This window comes from Aegilops tauschii, chromosome 2, assembly GCF_002575655.3.
Source record: "Aegilops tauschii subsp. strangulata cultivar AL8/78 chromosome 2, Aet v6.0, whole genome shotgun sequence".
Classification (NCBI taxonomy): Eukaryota; Viridiplantae; Streptophyta; class Magnoliopsida; order Poales; family Poaceae; genus Aegilops; species Aegilops tauschii.
The window spans coordinates 137,790,646-137,805,894 of record NC_053036.3 but is presented as its reverse complement, the minus strand read 5'-3'; the positions used below and the strand labels follow the sequence as shown (position 1 = coordinate 137,805,894).

At 47.5% G+C, this 15,249-nt stretch overlaps 1 protein-coding gene across 1 annotated transcript; it reads right to left on the bottom strand.

The window, feature by feature from the left end:
* Positions 1–11,927: 11,927 nt before the first annotated feature.
* LOC109736222 (heparanase-like protein 2) lies at positions 11,928–14,942 on the bottom strand. The gene is made up of 5 exons (XM_020295433.3): positions 13,814–14,942; positions 13,672–13,708; positions 13,327–13,510; positions 12,839–13,230; positions 11,928–12,757 (listed from the first exon to the last, which is right to left on the bottom strand). The coding sequence occupies exons 1-5, from the start codon at positions 14,033–14,035 to the stop codon at positions 11,982–11,984; spliced, it is 1,611 nt and encodes a 536-aa protein (XP_020151022.1). The 5' UTR covers positions 14,036–14,942; the 3' UTR covers positions 11,928–11,981.
* Positions 14,943–15,249: the final 307 nt, after the last annotated feature.

The window sequence follows — 15,249 nt, the reverse complement described above, 5'->3', positions numbered from 1 at the left end:
CCCTAACGGCTAACGGACGCCCGCTCGCGACCGTTAGTGGCCCGGCTCGGTCGGAACTAGCCAAGGGCTAGGTCAAAATGACCGGCCGGCCGGCCGACCCTCACTCACTCTCACTCACTCACTCCTCTCCCCGAGCTCTCTTCTTCCTCTGTTTCCTCCGACGACTGCGACGCGGCGGCGCGAGGATGCCTTCCTGGCCCAACAGCAACGAGACATCCAACGCCGACGATGACGAGTACATGGATGAGTACAGCAGCATGCAAATGGAGTATTTTGTAAGCGAGCTCACTCTGTTCTCTCCTATGCTAGGGTTAGGGTTAGGGTTTGAGCTCACTCTGCTCTTCCATGTAGTTCTTATGTGTGAGGTGTTGTGGCTGATATATATGGGGTTGGTACTGCAGCAAACTCCTGACACGGTGATAGATCCAAGTTTCAGTGGGCTTGTGGTTGAATCTGACCGTAAGTGCATCCTGCACAGGCAGAGACCAGGCAGGTTTGTGGCATTTGAAGGGACTGACACTGGAAGGAGATTCATTGGATGTGCTACTATGGTAAGAGCAACTATTGTTAGTGGTTTTCATGTGTAGATTTATTTGGTGGTACATAGTGCAAACAACATTGATATTCTTGTTGTTTCAGTATCTGTTTACTGAAAACTGAAGTACAAAGCTGGTGTGGTGTTCATGTGTTAGCTAAATCTCTGATAGGAACTGAATCTAGGCAGCATCTAAAATTGGTCTAACTGAATTTCTTTGTTACTGCATTCAGACAACATTGATATGTATGTATGAATTCTGTAACTGAATTTTACTGGATTTAGTTATCATTAATATTTCACTGCATTTTCAGGATGGTGTGAACTGTGGTGTTCTGGAGTGGGTAGATGCCCCTTGGCCAGTAATTCTGCAGAGGTGTTTAACCAAGTTGTGGGATATGTATCATGAGGAGAACCTTGGTAGAGTCCAAGACAAAGAAGCTCATGAGATAGAGGTTGAGAAACTGAAGAAGGAGCTGGATTCTCTTGCCAATCAGTACAGTCAGCTTGTGGATGATGTATCCAAGCTGTTTGATTACCAGGATGGGCAGAAATCCCATGACATGGATTACACAAGCCAGGCAATCAATGAACTTAAGGAGAAGAAGCATCAGCTTGAGGAGCATGCAAAGATTGAGGTTCAAATGGAGAAGCTTAAGCTGAAGAAAGAACAGAGGTGCATCCTGCAGAGTCAAGCTGATATCATTCAAAACACCAGGAAGGCCATGAAGGAGATACAAGTGGAGAGAGACCTCCTTAAAGAAGAGAAGAAGAAGCTGGAGCATGTCATTTCTGAGCTACTGAAGGCTGGTCATGGATGCAAGGAAAAGCTGGACAAGATCAAAGAAGTTGTCATGGAGGAGTGATTTTTTAGGCATGGTTGGTAAGTAAATATGAGGCCTCTATATATAACTGGCCTAGCAATGAAGGAGTCTGATGCAAATATGCATCTCATCTGATGCAAATATGCATCTCAGTACTAATATTAGCTAATGAACTGCCTAAGCCTAAGAACTGCCTATGGTTTCAGATCATTTTGGTTGTGGTGTGGGGTGATGTTATGGCCCTGGTCTGTAATGCTCTAAGATGATGTTATCTTTAATGCCCTGATGCTAAGTTAAGAACCTTATTATCTAAGCCTGCTGCCGTTTCTATCTGTCTTTTTTATCCTACCTGCAATATGGTCCTGAGAAGTTTGTTGTAACATTTCACAGATTGCACAAACTTGGTAACACTGAACAAAGGTAGGTAGTTCACATAGGAGGCACCATAGGTAGCATTACATAGATAGCACAATACTTGCTAAAACTGAAGATTACTGACACTGACGAAACTGACATAGGTAGTTCAATTGACGAAACTGACATAGGTAGTTCAACTACTGACGAAACTGAATCTGAAACTTATAGTTTCAGATTCACTTAGTTGTCTGTCCTGCTAAGCGTCCGGATCGTCGTACCTCTTGCTTCAGTTGGGTGGGATTTGGCTGCACCTCCACCTCCTCTTCCTCTTCGTCTTCATCGATGATGATGATGGGAGGAGGACGGCGGCGAGCCTGCACAGCTGGCTGTGCGACGATCTGTAGGTCGTCGTCGTCTTCGTGCACCTCTGCTGCGTTTGCATTTGATGTAGCTTGTGCTGGAGCGACATAGCGGTGGTCTGCCCACCGCTGCCTCTGCCCAGCATCGCCGGAGTCGGCCTCCTTCATTGCCCATAGGAGAATGTCGATGGGCATGACCACCTTACCTGGGTTTCCATAGCGCTGCTCCATGCGCTGCTTCTCCTCGCTAGTCGCCTTCTTCCTCACTTCCTCTGCTGCATCTACCAGCCCAATAGCGCCGGTGTACCTCATGGCGACCTTCATGTAGTCGAGGAAGAGTTCTTGGTCGCCGCGTGCTGAACCAAGAAGCATGGCAACCCATCCCTTGCCAGTTGGGAATGGGTTTAGCCATGGGTCTGGGGAAGGGGAAGAGGAAGAACCAGCCATGGTTGGAGCTAGGGAGAGGAGTAGTAGTTGTGGGTGCGGCAGAAGTGAGGTGGATAGGTGTTGGAGTAGTAGTTATGTGGAGGAGTTAAGTGGGGGAGGTGTTGTGTGGCAGTGGAATAGTAATAGTGAGGAGATTTTACTAGTCTGTACAGGTGGTAGATGTGCTGTATTTAATGTTCACAGTTTCAGTGTGTTGAAACTTGTGATAATTTACTGCCATTTCTCATCGGGAAAGTGAAAGTTAGGTTGGAATGTAACCAAAGGCAAAAAAGATTTCTCAAGTATTTACAGACATTCATGAACGTAAACCTGATTCATAAACTTAAACCAAATTTAGAAACATTCAGCAATGCTTAGATAGCATGATCCTTAACCAGATTCAGACATAGACAGAGACGAAACATTCAGTACCACGCATTAAAACGCATAAAATATAGATAGTTCGAGCTGATTGAAGCAAACATAGTACTAATACAAATGACGAAGATGACAATAATTTTCTGCTGCATCTCCATTGTTGCATGCTCTCTCACTCTGCAGACGACGAAGATGACGCCGCTCTGAACATTCAGAAGTAACAACAATAAGTGCAGGCAAATGCAGTATAAAGGAAGAAATAAGTTCAGAGACATACATAAACAGAAAACACAGAGCATGCAGAGAACTAATCCTCTCTTCCTTCGAACGTAGCCAACATCCTAGTCCACCGAGTCCTTGTTACTTGTAATCGATGGAAGCTTGCCCTGTCTCTTGCCCACTAGATGACAAGGTCATCCGTGATGTGCGTTCCTTCTGGGAACGCCTCATTGAACTGCTTGACATCGTTGGCGTTGCGTTCTGCCATAATCCTGGCAGCCAGCCTCCGCCGTCGCTCCAGCGCGTGCGCTCTGTGATTGGCCCTCGCAGCAGCCCTATCAACCTCCTCATGGTCATCCACTAGCTCTCCTAACGCTGGATCCATCTCTGGCTGAACTAGGGTCCGCGTGCTTCCGCGGCGGCTAGGTTTTGGGTTAGGGGAAAGAGGTTGTACGATTGCTGCGGCTTTTGTAGACAGAATGGCAGGCTTGGGAGGGGGGCAGAGAGATCCAATAACCGAGCCCAGTACCAGGCCCAAATTAATAAAGCATAACAGGGCAGCAGACCCATCTTAGACAAGTTCAGTTTCAGACAAGTTCAGACAAGTGCAGAAACTAAGTGCAGAAACTAAGTTCAGAAACTAAGTTCAGAAAAGTTCAGAAACTAAGTTCAGACTTACCATTAGTTACCACTTGCATAGAAGTAGCCCTTCAATTTGGAGGTTGGATACCTCTTCCTTTTGGTCCCTGCCAAACCTTGTGCAGAAGTTGTGGCAGATCTTGGTGCACTGAAACCAGAATTTCTCCCTCTACCTGCAGGCCTGCCCCTTCTGGATGTACCAACAGGGGCTGGTGCTGATGCAGAAGGTCCTGGAGCAGAATGTGATGCTCTATTTATTGTTGCAGCAGGGACTGATATGGTAGGATTGGCTCTTCTTCCAGTTGTAGCATGGCCTTATTGAGCTGGTGCAGCTGGTGTATCTGCATAAACTGCCCTGTTTTCCTGCATTCAAGAACCAGGACACATTTAGTGAGGTAAATACCATGGAAAAGGAAACTTGTAAGTCATGTAATTACCTGATGTTTGTTTGTCCTCATCTGAAGCTTAGGCCTCAGAGCCTTCTGGCAACTTGTATACTTGTGTCCTTCTAGCCCACAGTTACTACATGTTATAGTCCCCATCCTACTACTATCTCTTGGACCTGGAACTTCAAACTACCCTTTCCTCCTTGCAGTTTGTTTTTTCCCTGCCTTTTCTTTAAAAACAGGAGGCTCAATGTCTGGTGTGTTTGTTTGAGGCCAACAATTTGGACCAGGGACAGGGTATATAATTTCTTTGTATGTCTCAAAATATAATGTCTTCTTGAAAAATTCACTAACACAGTCCTCAGGATGCAGTTTTTGCTTTGTCATTGCAGATATGCCATGACTGCAAGGTACTCCTGCATGTTCCATCTTTTGCAATCACGGGTATATTTTTCCATGTCAACAGAATATTGTTTTTCTTTGCTGGTAACTTGCCATATTGTTTCACCTGCTCTATCAGCCTGGCAATACTTGGCATATTTCTTGTTCTCTTCTAAAATCTCTGCATAGTTGGGTGTGATTGTCCACCTGCTAATCTGTAACTTCTCTCTGGTCTGCTGCCTCTTGATCATCTGCTTGGTCCTAATCCCTTCAAACATTGTCCTTATAGGCTTAGCCCTAACATCCAGTATCATCTTGTTGAACACTTCACTCAGGTTGTTCACCACTAGATCTGTTTTGCATGTATGATCCATAGCAAACCTAGCCCAAGCAGAAGCATCAATCTTTTTTAGCCATTTCCAAGCATCCTCACACTGTGCTTTCAAATCTTCCATCCCTAATTCATGACCATGTTTTGTGTAAGAGTAGCTAGCCTGGTCCACACATTTCTTTAGTTCCTGCCCCCTAAATCCAGCTGCTTGGAAATTTGCATATATGTGCCTAAGACAGTACCTTTGAGGTGAATCAGGGAATACCTCATTTATTGCCTTAAGCAAGCCCTGTGCATCAATAAATTAGTAATGCACATGATCAAACTTAAATAATTCTAATAGGTACTAAAACCACATTGATCAAACATATTTGTGCATAAGACACTAACCTTTTGCCTGTCAGATATGATGGTGTATGTTCCAAACTTGTTGCCACTACCAATGCAACATCTCAACTGAGTTAAAAACCAAGTCCAACTCTCTCCATCTTCCTTGTCAACCACACCAAAAGCTATGGGGTAGATGTTGTTGTTGCCATCCCTTCCTGTGGCTGCAAGTATTTGTTGTCCAGTGGTTAACTTGATGAAGCATCCATCAAGACCTGGATTAAGTGACAAATTAGCTACAGCATAGAACTACTAGGAAACCACTAATTAATAACAGTTAAATCTTCAAAAATTACCTATAAATGGTCTGCAACCATTAAGGAAACCTTCCTTTGAAGCTGCTAAACAGTAGAAAAGATACTAGAATCTAGGAGTAGGTGCTGGGTTTTCTGGATCTTCAAATGTTGTCACTATACACCTGCTCCCAGGGTTTGTATCAAGAACAGCTTGAAGATAATCTCTTAACCTCAAATACTGCTGCTTGTGATCACCTTGCACCACATCAACAGCCTTCCTCCTTGCCCTATATGCCACACTCCTTGACACATCCACTGAAAACTTGGTCTTTGTCTTTTTAATTAATGCATCCACAGGAGATCTAATGTCTTCTCTCAATGCTTCATGTACTGATCTGGACAACCACTTTGTAGTAACCTTTGTGGACTCTGCACATGCTCCACAAGTGTGCACAATATCACACTTCTTGATGCAAAAAGTTTTCTCATGAGCTATTTTAGAGGCAGTGATATAAAAATCACATCCTTGTGCTCTCTCTGAGAACCAAACAATAATCCTATCTGGGGCATTTCTATGGTATTGAAAGTTCCTCAATGTCCTAATGTGAAAATCCCTAAGTGCATCTCTGTACTCATAAACACTGGTGAAGCACAATCCCTTACAAAACTGTTCTTCTGAGTTTGGTAGTTTGGGATTGAACCATACCCTTTCCTTCAACTTCATATTCCTTCTCTTCCTACCACTTGGTAGTTTATAGGATCCTTCAGGCTCATCTTCTTCATCACTAATGCCATAATCACCAGGAAAACATTTTTCATCAGCTTCAGGCAACCAATCTGGTTTTTCCATTTTTTTAGCCTCATTGTGTGATCTAATTGTTGGATCAGGATTTCTCACTGGCTTTAGTTTCTGTGCCATTGGTCTATCTTCATCATCAGATGAAGAAACTGCTTGCAGTTCCACACTGTTGCCATCTGAATCAGACAGAAATTCTGATACATCAGTGTCACCTTCAAAATGATTGAGGTCAGCTTCTCTCTGAAGAATACTTTTCTTAAGCTCTTCCTTTCTGTCCATGCTTGCATCCACCAACTTAGTGCAACTTTGTTGGGTGTTAATGCAATGATCAACAAAATAATAATCTCTGTTTTCATCTGCATTACACAGCTCATTTGCTTTCACAACTCTTATGTTCACACTCTTTTCATTTAGAGAGTGGAGCAACATCTACTGCACATCATCTTCAGAAGATATTTTCTCTAAGCCTTCTATCCCTTTATGAGCATCACTAACATAGTACATATAATCATCAGAGCAGCAACCCTCACTCCTAATTAGAGATATCAGAGTCCCAAATGATATGTCTGACTGGTACATGTTTCTAACAACAGAATCTTTGCCTTCTAAATGGAACCAAATTCCCCATTTTGGGTCATCAATACTAGACAAAAATGGAATGAATTATTGTAAAGAATGCACACTGCTAAAGTTTCTAACAATTTGCAATTACTCTATTATCATACATTAGGGGAAATTGACCTAAAATACGTCATGTCAATAAAACTGAAAAAGAAGAAGATATGTTGTACCTGCCGCCTCCCGCACGAGGAAGCTTGCGCCGGCCACGAGGTGCACTTCTTGTCGTCGTCGGTGGTGGAGCCGCCGCCAACTCCTGGGATGGCTCGTCGGTGGTCGAGCCGCCGCCGCCGCCAACTCCAGATTCAGGCTGTTGCGCCGCAAAGCTAGAGCTGCCTAGCCACGTATCGACCTCCAAAAGGTCGACGCGGCCCCCAACTACGTCAGGAGGTTGGCCGCTGAACAAATCGCCGTCGGGGTTTGGATCCACCGCCGCCTAAGGATACAGAGGAGAGAGCTCGGGGAGAGAGATGTGGTTTGGTCGGTCGGCCGGCCGGTCGGTCGTTTTGACCTGGCCCCTGGCTGGTTCCGACCGAGCCGGGCCACTAACGGCCGCCAGTGGGGCGCCGTTAGCCGTTAGGGCCGGCGTCGACCTGCCATGTGGGCCATCCCTGTCAGTTAAGCGGTTAAAACGGCTAAATGGACGATCAACACGACTCGGTAGTTTTTTGCCACAAAAATTTAAATTTTCGGTAGTTATTAGTCACTTTTTTGAAAGTGGTAGTTCTGTGGGACGGATACCCCTAATGTGGTAGTTTTTTATCAAATACTCTGTGGAGGGCTGTCAACAGCCACGCCAGACCTCAAGGGTCCATCACCGCAACTCCTCCTCTTTGATCAATCTGAGATATTACCGAATAATTGGATGAACTAGCAAGTCAGCTGCAATCAACTAGGCTTTGTTCTATTTTACTTTGAATTCCAGAAAATAAAGTTATAATGCAGTTGTAACTATCAATTTTGGGTGTCGAGTCCATCGAACTACTAAGTTTTTTGGACTTCGTTTTGTGTTGGTGCGGGTAATTATCTAGAGCAATGCTACATCGACGGAAGTTTTACAGAGCTAGCTGATGTAAACTGTTGTGACTGAAATTGAAGGAGGGGAGGGAGGGAAAAAATCCTGTACGACCGGGTCGTACAGTGCCCGTCGGGAGACCATCTCCAGCAATTGACATGTGGCAAAGACGAATCTCAAAGCATGAAGGCCCCTTATATCCTCTATAATTCCTTGTTTTCTTCTCCGGCGCCCACGCTCCGGCAACTCCCCTGCTACCTTTGTCGCTGGAACCATCTGCTCTCCCCCACCGTCGACGGGCGTGATCCTCGACGGGCCTGCAGCTCGCCGCTGGCGGCGCCACTCGCTGCGTCGCTAACCACCAGCGCTTCATCCACAACAATGCTCCACGATTCCCCAGTCTGCACACATCATCAGCTCTGGCGTCAAGTCCGGCGACAGGACACGCGACGAGGGCATAGCTGCAGCCTACAGGCTTAATTAAGTACTAGCGTTCACCAAGCCTGGTGCCTGATGAGTGTTGGTGTGGCTGTGATTTGAGATTTTGCTATTTGCTTCAACTATTTAGAGGATAAATTGCTTCGATTATGTAAATTTTGTGGTTGTGAAATCAATCAACCAAGGAATCTGGGAGAAGATGTCCAGCCCAGAAAACAAACATTGTGGATGTGTGACCAATCATCGCCGGTGGTGCGAGCGGAGGCATCGAAGAGGGTTGCCATGGCCGTAACGAGCTAAAGAGTTGTGCCGCCAGGGGCTAGCTGCCGGGCCGCCGGGGAGCGCGGCCGTGGACTGCAGCGGGAGCAGAGAGGCAGGGGAGAAGAAGGAAAGGGGATCCGACTTATTCCTGTGCCTTGTTGCTTTGAGATCCAGTTTTGCCACATGTCAATTGCTGGAGGTGGTCTCCCGACGGGCACTGTACTGTTGAGTAAATAGGCAATTTCTCGATTAAATTAATCCACGAGTAAATCACTAGCATGGCATTGACACATATGATCGCATACTGATATTCAGTCAAAGTAGCACATACTACGCTAATTGCAGAAAGATCTACGTATAACGCTAGCATGGCTAAAACAGAAAACAGTAGGAGCGGGATAAACGAGTTATACCCTCCAGTAGGCCATGCAGAGGCTGCGGCTTTGGTGGCAGCAGCGGCGTCCTCGGCGGCCTTCTTGTCAGCTTCAGCTTTCTCGGCGGCGGCACGTTCGGCGTCGGTGGACATGGTGATGATGAAGGCGACGCGGACGTAGAGGAAGTAGACGATCGGAAGTGAGCAGTCGCGTAATCGCTGCCCAAAAACCTATTCGCCCCTCACCCCGTACAGGAACCAGAAGGGCGTGGTTTCGGAGACCTGCTCTCCCGTCGACCGTGTAGGCGGACGGGATGGAGTCACCGCACACTTACAGAAAACTCTCCGTTAGTGACTGGCAAAAATAAGCGCGTAGGTGTAAGCTCGGCTCAATCCCGCAACCCGCGGCGTGGCGGGCGGAGGAGGAGGAGTGCGCGAGGGCCTCTTCTCTTCTCAAGCTCCAATAGCATGTAGAAGAGAAACCCTTATAAGGAGGTCCAACTCCTCTTCCACTTTCGGGGTGGGACTAAACTTCCTACTACACCTAGTGCCATATAACCCACATGGGCCCTTAGAGATTTTTCAGAAATTGCTACATGGGCCTAGAGTCCATCTCAAATTTCAGCATGTACGACCCGGTCGTACAGGGAGGGGGCGAGATTAATCCATTTGAGACTCCTTAAACCATGCAAGCCATAAAAAACCACTCTCGCAAGTTCATGAGTGACCCTATTTGCTTTCCTTTTAAATAACAATCGCCAAAAACAACCACGCGCCGCCGCTGGCGCATACTGCCCTCCATTCTTCATCTTCATGATGCCAATGATCTTCGAATTAATTGTTCTACAATTACGAGGTCTCGGTGGACAGCTCAGATTTCACAGTGTGGCGCCGGGTGCCTTCTCCATGTCACGTCCGTCCTAACTACTGTAGTTCACATGGGGCCATGTTGGATGCGAGCGCGCACGATCTAAGAGCGATCGCAAGGCCCGTGTCGTCCGGCGCAACGTTTCGGCTGGCACACCGGGTGGAAAATTTCCCATTTGCTTTTCTATTACAAATGTTTGAAATTAGGCTGTGTTTGATAACAAAGTACTGCAAAAAACAGAGTATTGAAAAACCGCAGTATTTTAGCCCGTTGGCATAAGATACCACAGTATTGATATATCAAACTATTTTAGAGTATTGACGATACAGCGACCTGTTTGGCAGTGCCGTATGCAGCGATGTAAAATGGGTTTTAGCTAATGCCTAGCTTGCATGCACAAATTGAACGGCACTGCATGGCCATGCACAAGGCTTGTACCTTTCCATGGACGACGTTCGGCAACACGACATAGCCGACGACGCACAACGAGACTGTTTGGCCTTCTTCTGTGTCAGTAGAGTCATGGTGGAGCGACCACTTGACGCACTGCAATATGGCATTGCTGGTGGTGTACCATGGGACAAAGCTACGCGAGTGTGCGTGGACTGGAACGGCCTGGCCTTCATCCACACCGCCGTGGAGAGGCACCTGGAGCTGGCCGTGAACTGTAACCGCGCGCCCAAGATGGCGTTCGTCGTGTCCACAGCTTGCTGCAAGCCTGCCTTCTCTAATAGTGACTCCTCCTGCAGCACCTCCACCATAACTGCGTTCCAAGGCTAAAGTTCAGGGTGCCGGCATCGGCATTGGTCGTCCTGCCAGCCGCGGAGCGGCACGGTGTCCACGGGCATAGTCTACGGCAAGGTACATATCACGTAGGTAACCCATGGAGTGCTAGCGTGCACTTGTGGCTAAATCATGCGTGGTGAACTGGATTAGATCCCTTGTGCTAGCTTCTATTGTAGCCTTGTAGGTGAACACGGGCGGCCTGCGGGGAGAGGCGGGAGGATGAAGATCAACATATTCACTGTTATTTTTCCTTTGTTGTCTCTTGGTTTGTCCATGACCGCCGAAGGAGAAGATCTCGAGGGACAACAGGGAGGAGACGACTTGGACCGAGGAAGAAGATAACAGCAGCCGTTTCTTTCGCATGCTCTGTTTCAAAAAAAGAGGTTTGGAGTTCTTTTTTTAGACAGAGAAAATATTGTGGTTTTGGGAATACCGTAGTATTAATACCACATTTTTTCTGGGTAGTCAAACACCTCACAGTAATTAAAACCATACTCCCTCCTTCCATTTATATAGGGCCTAATGTGTTTTTTAAGACCGCCTTTGACTATTGACAAGATTAATAGTACATGACATGCATAATTTGAAAATTATATTATTGAAAGCTCCTTTCACACACGAATTTAACGGTGTGCTTTGTGTAAGTTGCATATCATATATTATTGCTTTAATATTTGATCAAAGTTAACCTCGAAAAACGCATTAAGCCCTATATAGATGGAAGGAGGGAGTAGTATTTTAAAAAACTACGGTATTGTTAGAATACTTTAAAAATACTTTGCTATCAAACGGGGCCTTAGTGAGAGGGCTCTTTGTGATGCCAATGGCCTCCAAATTATCTGACTTAATAATGTTAACTCTTCTTGATACCTGCTAATTCTTGCTCACGTCAATTTTTGTATTTATTGTTCTATAATCAAGAGTTATAGATGGAAAACGCATCTATATACCTGCTAATTCTTGCTCACGTCAATTTTTGTAATTATCAAAGTTAGCCTCGAAAAACGCATTAAGCCCTATATAGATGGAAGGAGGGAGTAGTATTTTAAAAAACTACGGTATTGTTAGAATACTTTAAAAATACTTTGCTATCAAACGGGGCCTTAGTGAGAGGGCTCTTTGTGATGCCAATGGCCTCCAAATTATCTGACTTAATAATGTTAACTCTTCTTGATACCTGCTAATTCTTGCTCACGTCAATTTTTGTATTTATTGTTCTATAATCAAGAGTTATCGGTGGACAACTCAGATTTCACGGTGTGGCGCCGGCATGGGCACCTAGTGGCTAGTGCCTTCTTCATGTCACGCGCGTCCTAATCCTAACTACTGTACTTCACAAATACAAATGGAACCTCGTCGCTTCTATCACGCGCAGGCAGGAGCCTTGAAGCCGGTGAACCTGACGAACGCGATGGAGTGGGGCTCGACGTGCACCGGCGTGCACTCGTCGATGGCGATCGCCGGCCGCAGCTCGGGGATCTGGCCGCACGGGCCGAGCGCGAGCGGCTCCCCGTTGAGCAGCACCACCTGGCTCTGGATGTCGCCGCCCTCTGGGCTCAGGTGGTATTCCTCCCTCCGCCCGCCGCACACCGCCTCCTTTCCGCCGCCGGCTTCCGCCTGCAGCAACCTCCGCGGCGGCGGGTGCAGGTCCATGTCGCCGGCCACCGTCACGTCGAACGCCGTCGAGTTGGACAGGTTGATGAGGAGCACCGTCACGCCTGGCTGCTTCTTGGAGCAGTGCGCGTAGGAGCGGAGGTACGGCGAGCCGGCGGCGGCGGTGGTCTGGAGGACCCCCGGGCCCATGAGCCGGTGCCAGAGCAGCGCGCTGTAGTAGTCCGGGTTGGGGGCGAGCGTGGTGGTGTTGAGGAGGCAGTAGTTCCCGCCGACGAGGGCCTGCCGGCAGTACACCTTGGTGCCGAACACGGCCGACATCCCCAGCTGGTCCAGGTACCAGAAGCTGTTGGCGAACCTGTCCGACACGTCCTTTCCGCCGCTGTTGTACGCGCCGCCGGACTCGCCCACCCACGCCGAGCTCCACGGCCCGGACTCCCGCACCGTCGCCTCCATGTCGCTGAACGTCTGCGCCACCTTGTCCAGGTAGTACGGGTCCTGCATCTTGTTGATCAGCTCCTTGTCCTTCCCTGCAAGTTCACGCAACACTCACTCGATCACGTACACGTCACCAAACATCCAGCGCGGCCGGCGACGCGCGAGTGAATCACCGGAGCCGAGGTTGTAGATGTGGTGCGTGACGCCGTCGACGACGCCCGGGCCGGAGACGCGCAGCATCTCGGAGAACCAGGGCCCGTCGTAGAAGCCCCCCGGCGCGAGGACCTTGGGGAGGTGGCCGGTGCCGTTGTACACCTTCTCCACCATCCTCCTGAGGCGGAGCACGTCCTTCCCGTACTGCGCCGCCTTCACCTTGGCCTCCACACCGCCGGCGCACAGCTCGTTTCCCAGCTCCCACGACTCCACGCGGTAGCCCTTGCTCACGGTGTAGCGCATCAGGTCGCGCGCGTTGCGGCCGTCCCAGCCGCCGACGTGGAGCGTGCTGCCGTTCTCGGCGGCCTTGCGCCGGCCCCTCAGCGCGTTCAGCCCGAACGTCACCGTCGTGCTGGTGCATGCAGATCAGATGTGAACTTGGATTCTTGTAGCCATGCATGAATTAATGGTTGCATCAGAGATGTGGCATGCATGCATGATCGCTTACTTGGTTCGGCGGAAGAAGATGTTGAGCTCGTCCCAGCGGTTCATGGCGAGGCAGCCGTCGGTGAAGCCGAAGAGGCGGTCGTCGTTTCGCCGGAAGCTGGGGCAGTCGGCGTAGTGCTTGCCAACCTTGTACGTGATCTGGTCCTGCAGCGATCCTCCAAGCCTAATCCGCAACGAGTTGAAGGCTGCCATGCAAAGATGGAACCATCATGTCGATATGGATCATGCATCATATAGTAATACAACATGTGGATGCATGCATGCATGCACTGATCGATCAATCGAACCAGTGATTAATTCATATATCAATCTCAAAACAACCAAGTTCATTTTCTATTTATTTCACCTTTGACAGCATTGTACAGGATAGGGCTGTAGAGATCCTGCAGGTAATTAACCCCGATACATAATCAGTAGGATTAAAGGTGTGTGCAAGACGGCATGCAATTAACCATGCACATACAAACACGTTGGGCTAATTAAGTTACCAGGTTGATGATGGAGGAGTTGTGCCAGGGGCACATGCCGTAGTTGCACTTGTCCCTGGGCCACCAGTCGAGCGTCGCGCAGATGAAGTCGTCGTCGGTGTGGGAGATGGCCGTCACCGCCCTCACCGACACGGTCGCCTTCTCGCCGGCGGCGACGGCGGCATACGGCGGACCGGATAAGACGAGGAGGCAAAGGAGAAGGACCCCAGCTGGAGCGGCCATTGGAGAAGGAATTCGTGCTCGGGAGCAATGGTGCTGGTGCCACGCCGGTGCCTTCGATGACGGTTATATGGGTGGAGCTATATATGAGAGCTCGGAGTGAAGTCAGCCCAGGAAGCAATAGAATAGGGCTTTGCGTTGCAGAAGGGACTATGGATAAGCACTACGTTGCACACGAACAGGACGGGTTGTTAGTGTGTGTGTGTGTGTGTTTTGTTTTTTTGCATGCGACAGAGTCTAAGTAAGAAAAAGTCGTCTCTTCGACAAACATACTTCCAGCACAATCTGCGGTAAGCCCAAAACGTTCGCAACCGACGAACAGCGTTGGTAAAAACCATGGCCGGCGCTTAGGGAAGAAATTGGCCTTTGCATAAGAGTAGTCTGATTGCCATAGATTAGCTGACCAATGATTTACAGGGTGGATTTTCAGGCACGGTGCGCTTTTCTTGAGCTCGCCTAGTACTAGTCCCTCCGTCCCATAATATAAGAGCGCTCTTATATTATGAGACGGAGGGAGTTGACAAAAACGTTTTTATATTATGAGACAGAGGGAGTACTATATTTGAGGCTGATTGCTTGTACAATGTGCCCTGATAATCTCTACTCTAAAAAAGAAGTTGGTAAGATCGCCTCCACTTCAATAAAACCGTTCTCATCAATTTTTTCTATTCCATCAATTTACTTAAACTGGTTTTTAGCCCACAGATCTATTTAATTCAGGTTTTATCTGCCAAATCTACATAAAATCAGGCAGATCAATCTTCAGTATATTTAGTAATGTATTTATGGGAAGGAATCAATCACATAGTGAATCTCTAATACCAAATCTACACAAATAGTACTACTTGACTAGTATAACGCCCGTGCGTTGCCACAGGCTTTTACAAAAAATTAAGATGCAATTCATAAAGCTAAAATAACAGAGAACAATGCCGTCTAAAAGAACACACGTCTCTTTTTTTACAATCAACTAACATAAATCATACTATCAAACGCAATAATATGTTACTTGCTGATAAACCAAATGTTATTGAAACCAGCCAATAGTTCAATGGTTAGGATAGTGATGATACCCATCCATGTATGTGAGTGCATGTGTGTATCGATAGTGTGCAGACATTGTTATCCGTAGTTCCTTAAACCTTTATGAAAGCATACATCAATTTTTATTATCTTGCTCTTATCTTGTTTTAAATACAAGCACATCAAAAATCTGG

What these genes read in the sequence shown, in the direction of transcription:
- LOC109736222 (XM_020295433.3), bottom strand. Translation starts at nt 14,035, where the DNA reads ATGGCCGCTCCAGCTGGGGTCCTTCTCCTTTGCCTCCTCGTCTTATCC. An exon ending in ACTCCTCCATCATCAACCTG is followed by an intron (nt 13,709 to 13,813) that starts GTAACTTAATTA and finishes AATTACCTGCAG; the next exon opens with GATCTCTACAGCCCTATCCT. An exon ending in ATCTTCTTCCGCCGAACCAA is followed by an intron (nt 13,231 to 13,326) that starts GTAAGCGATCAT and finishes TGCATGCACCAG; the next exon opens with CACGACGGTGACGTTCGGGC.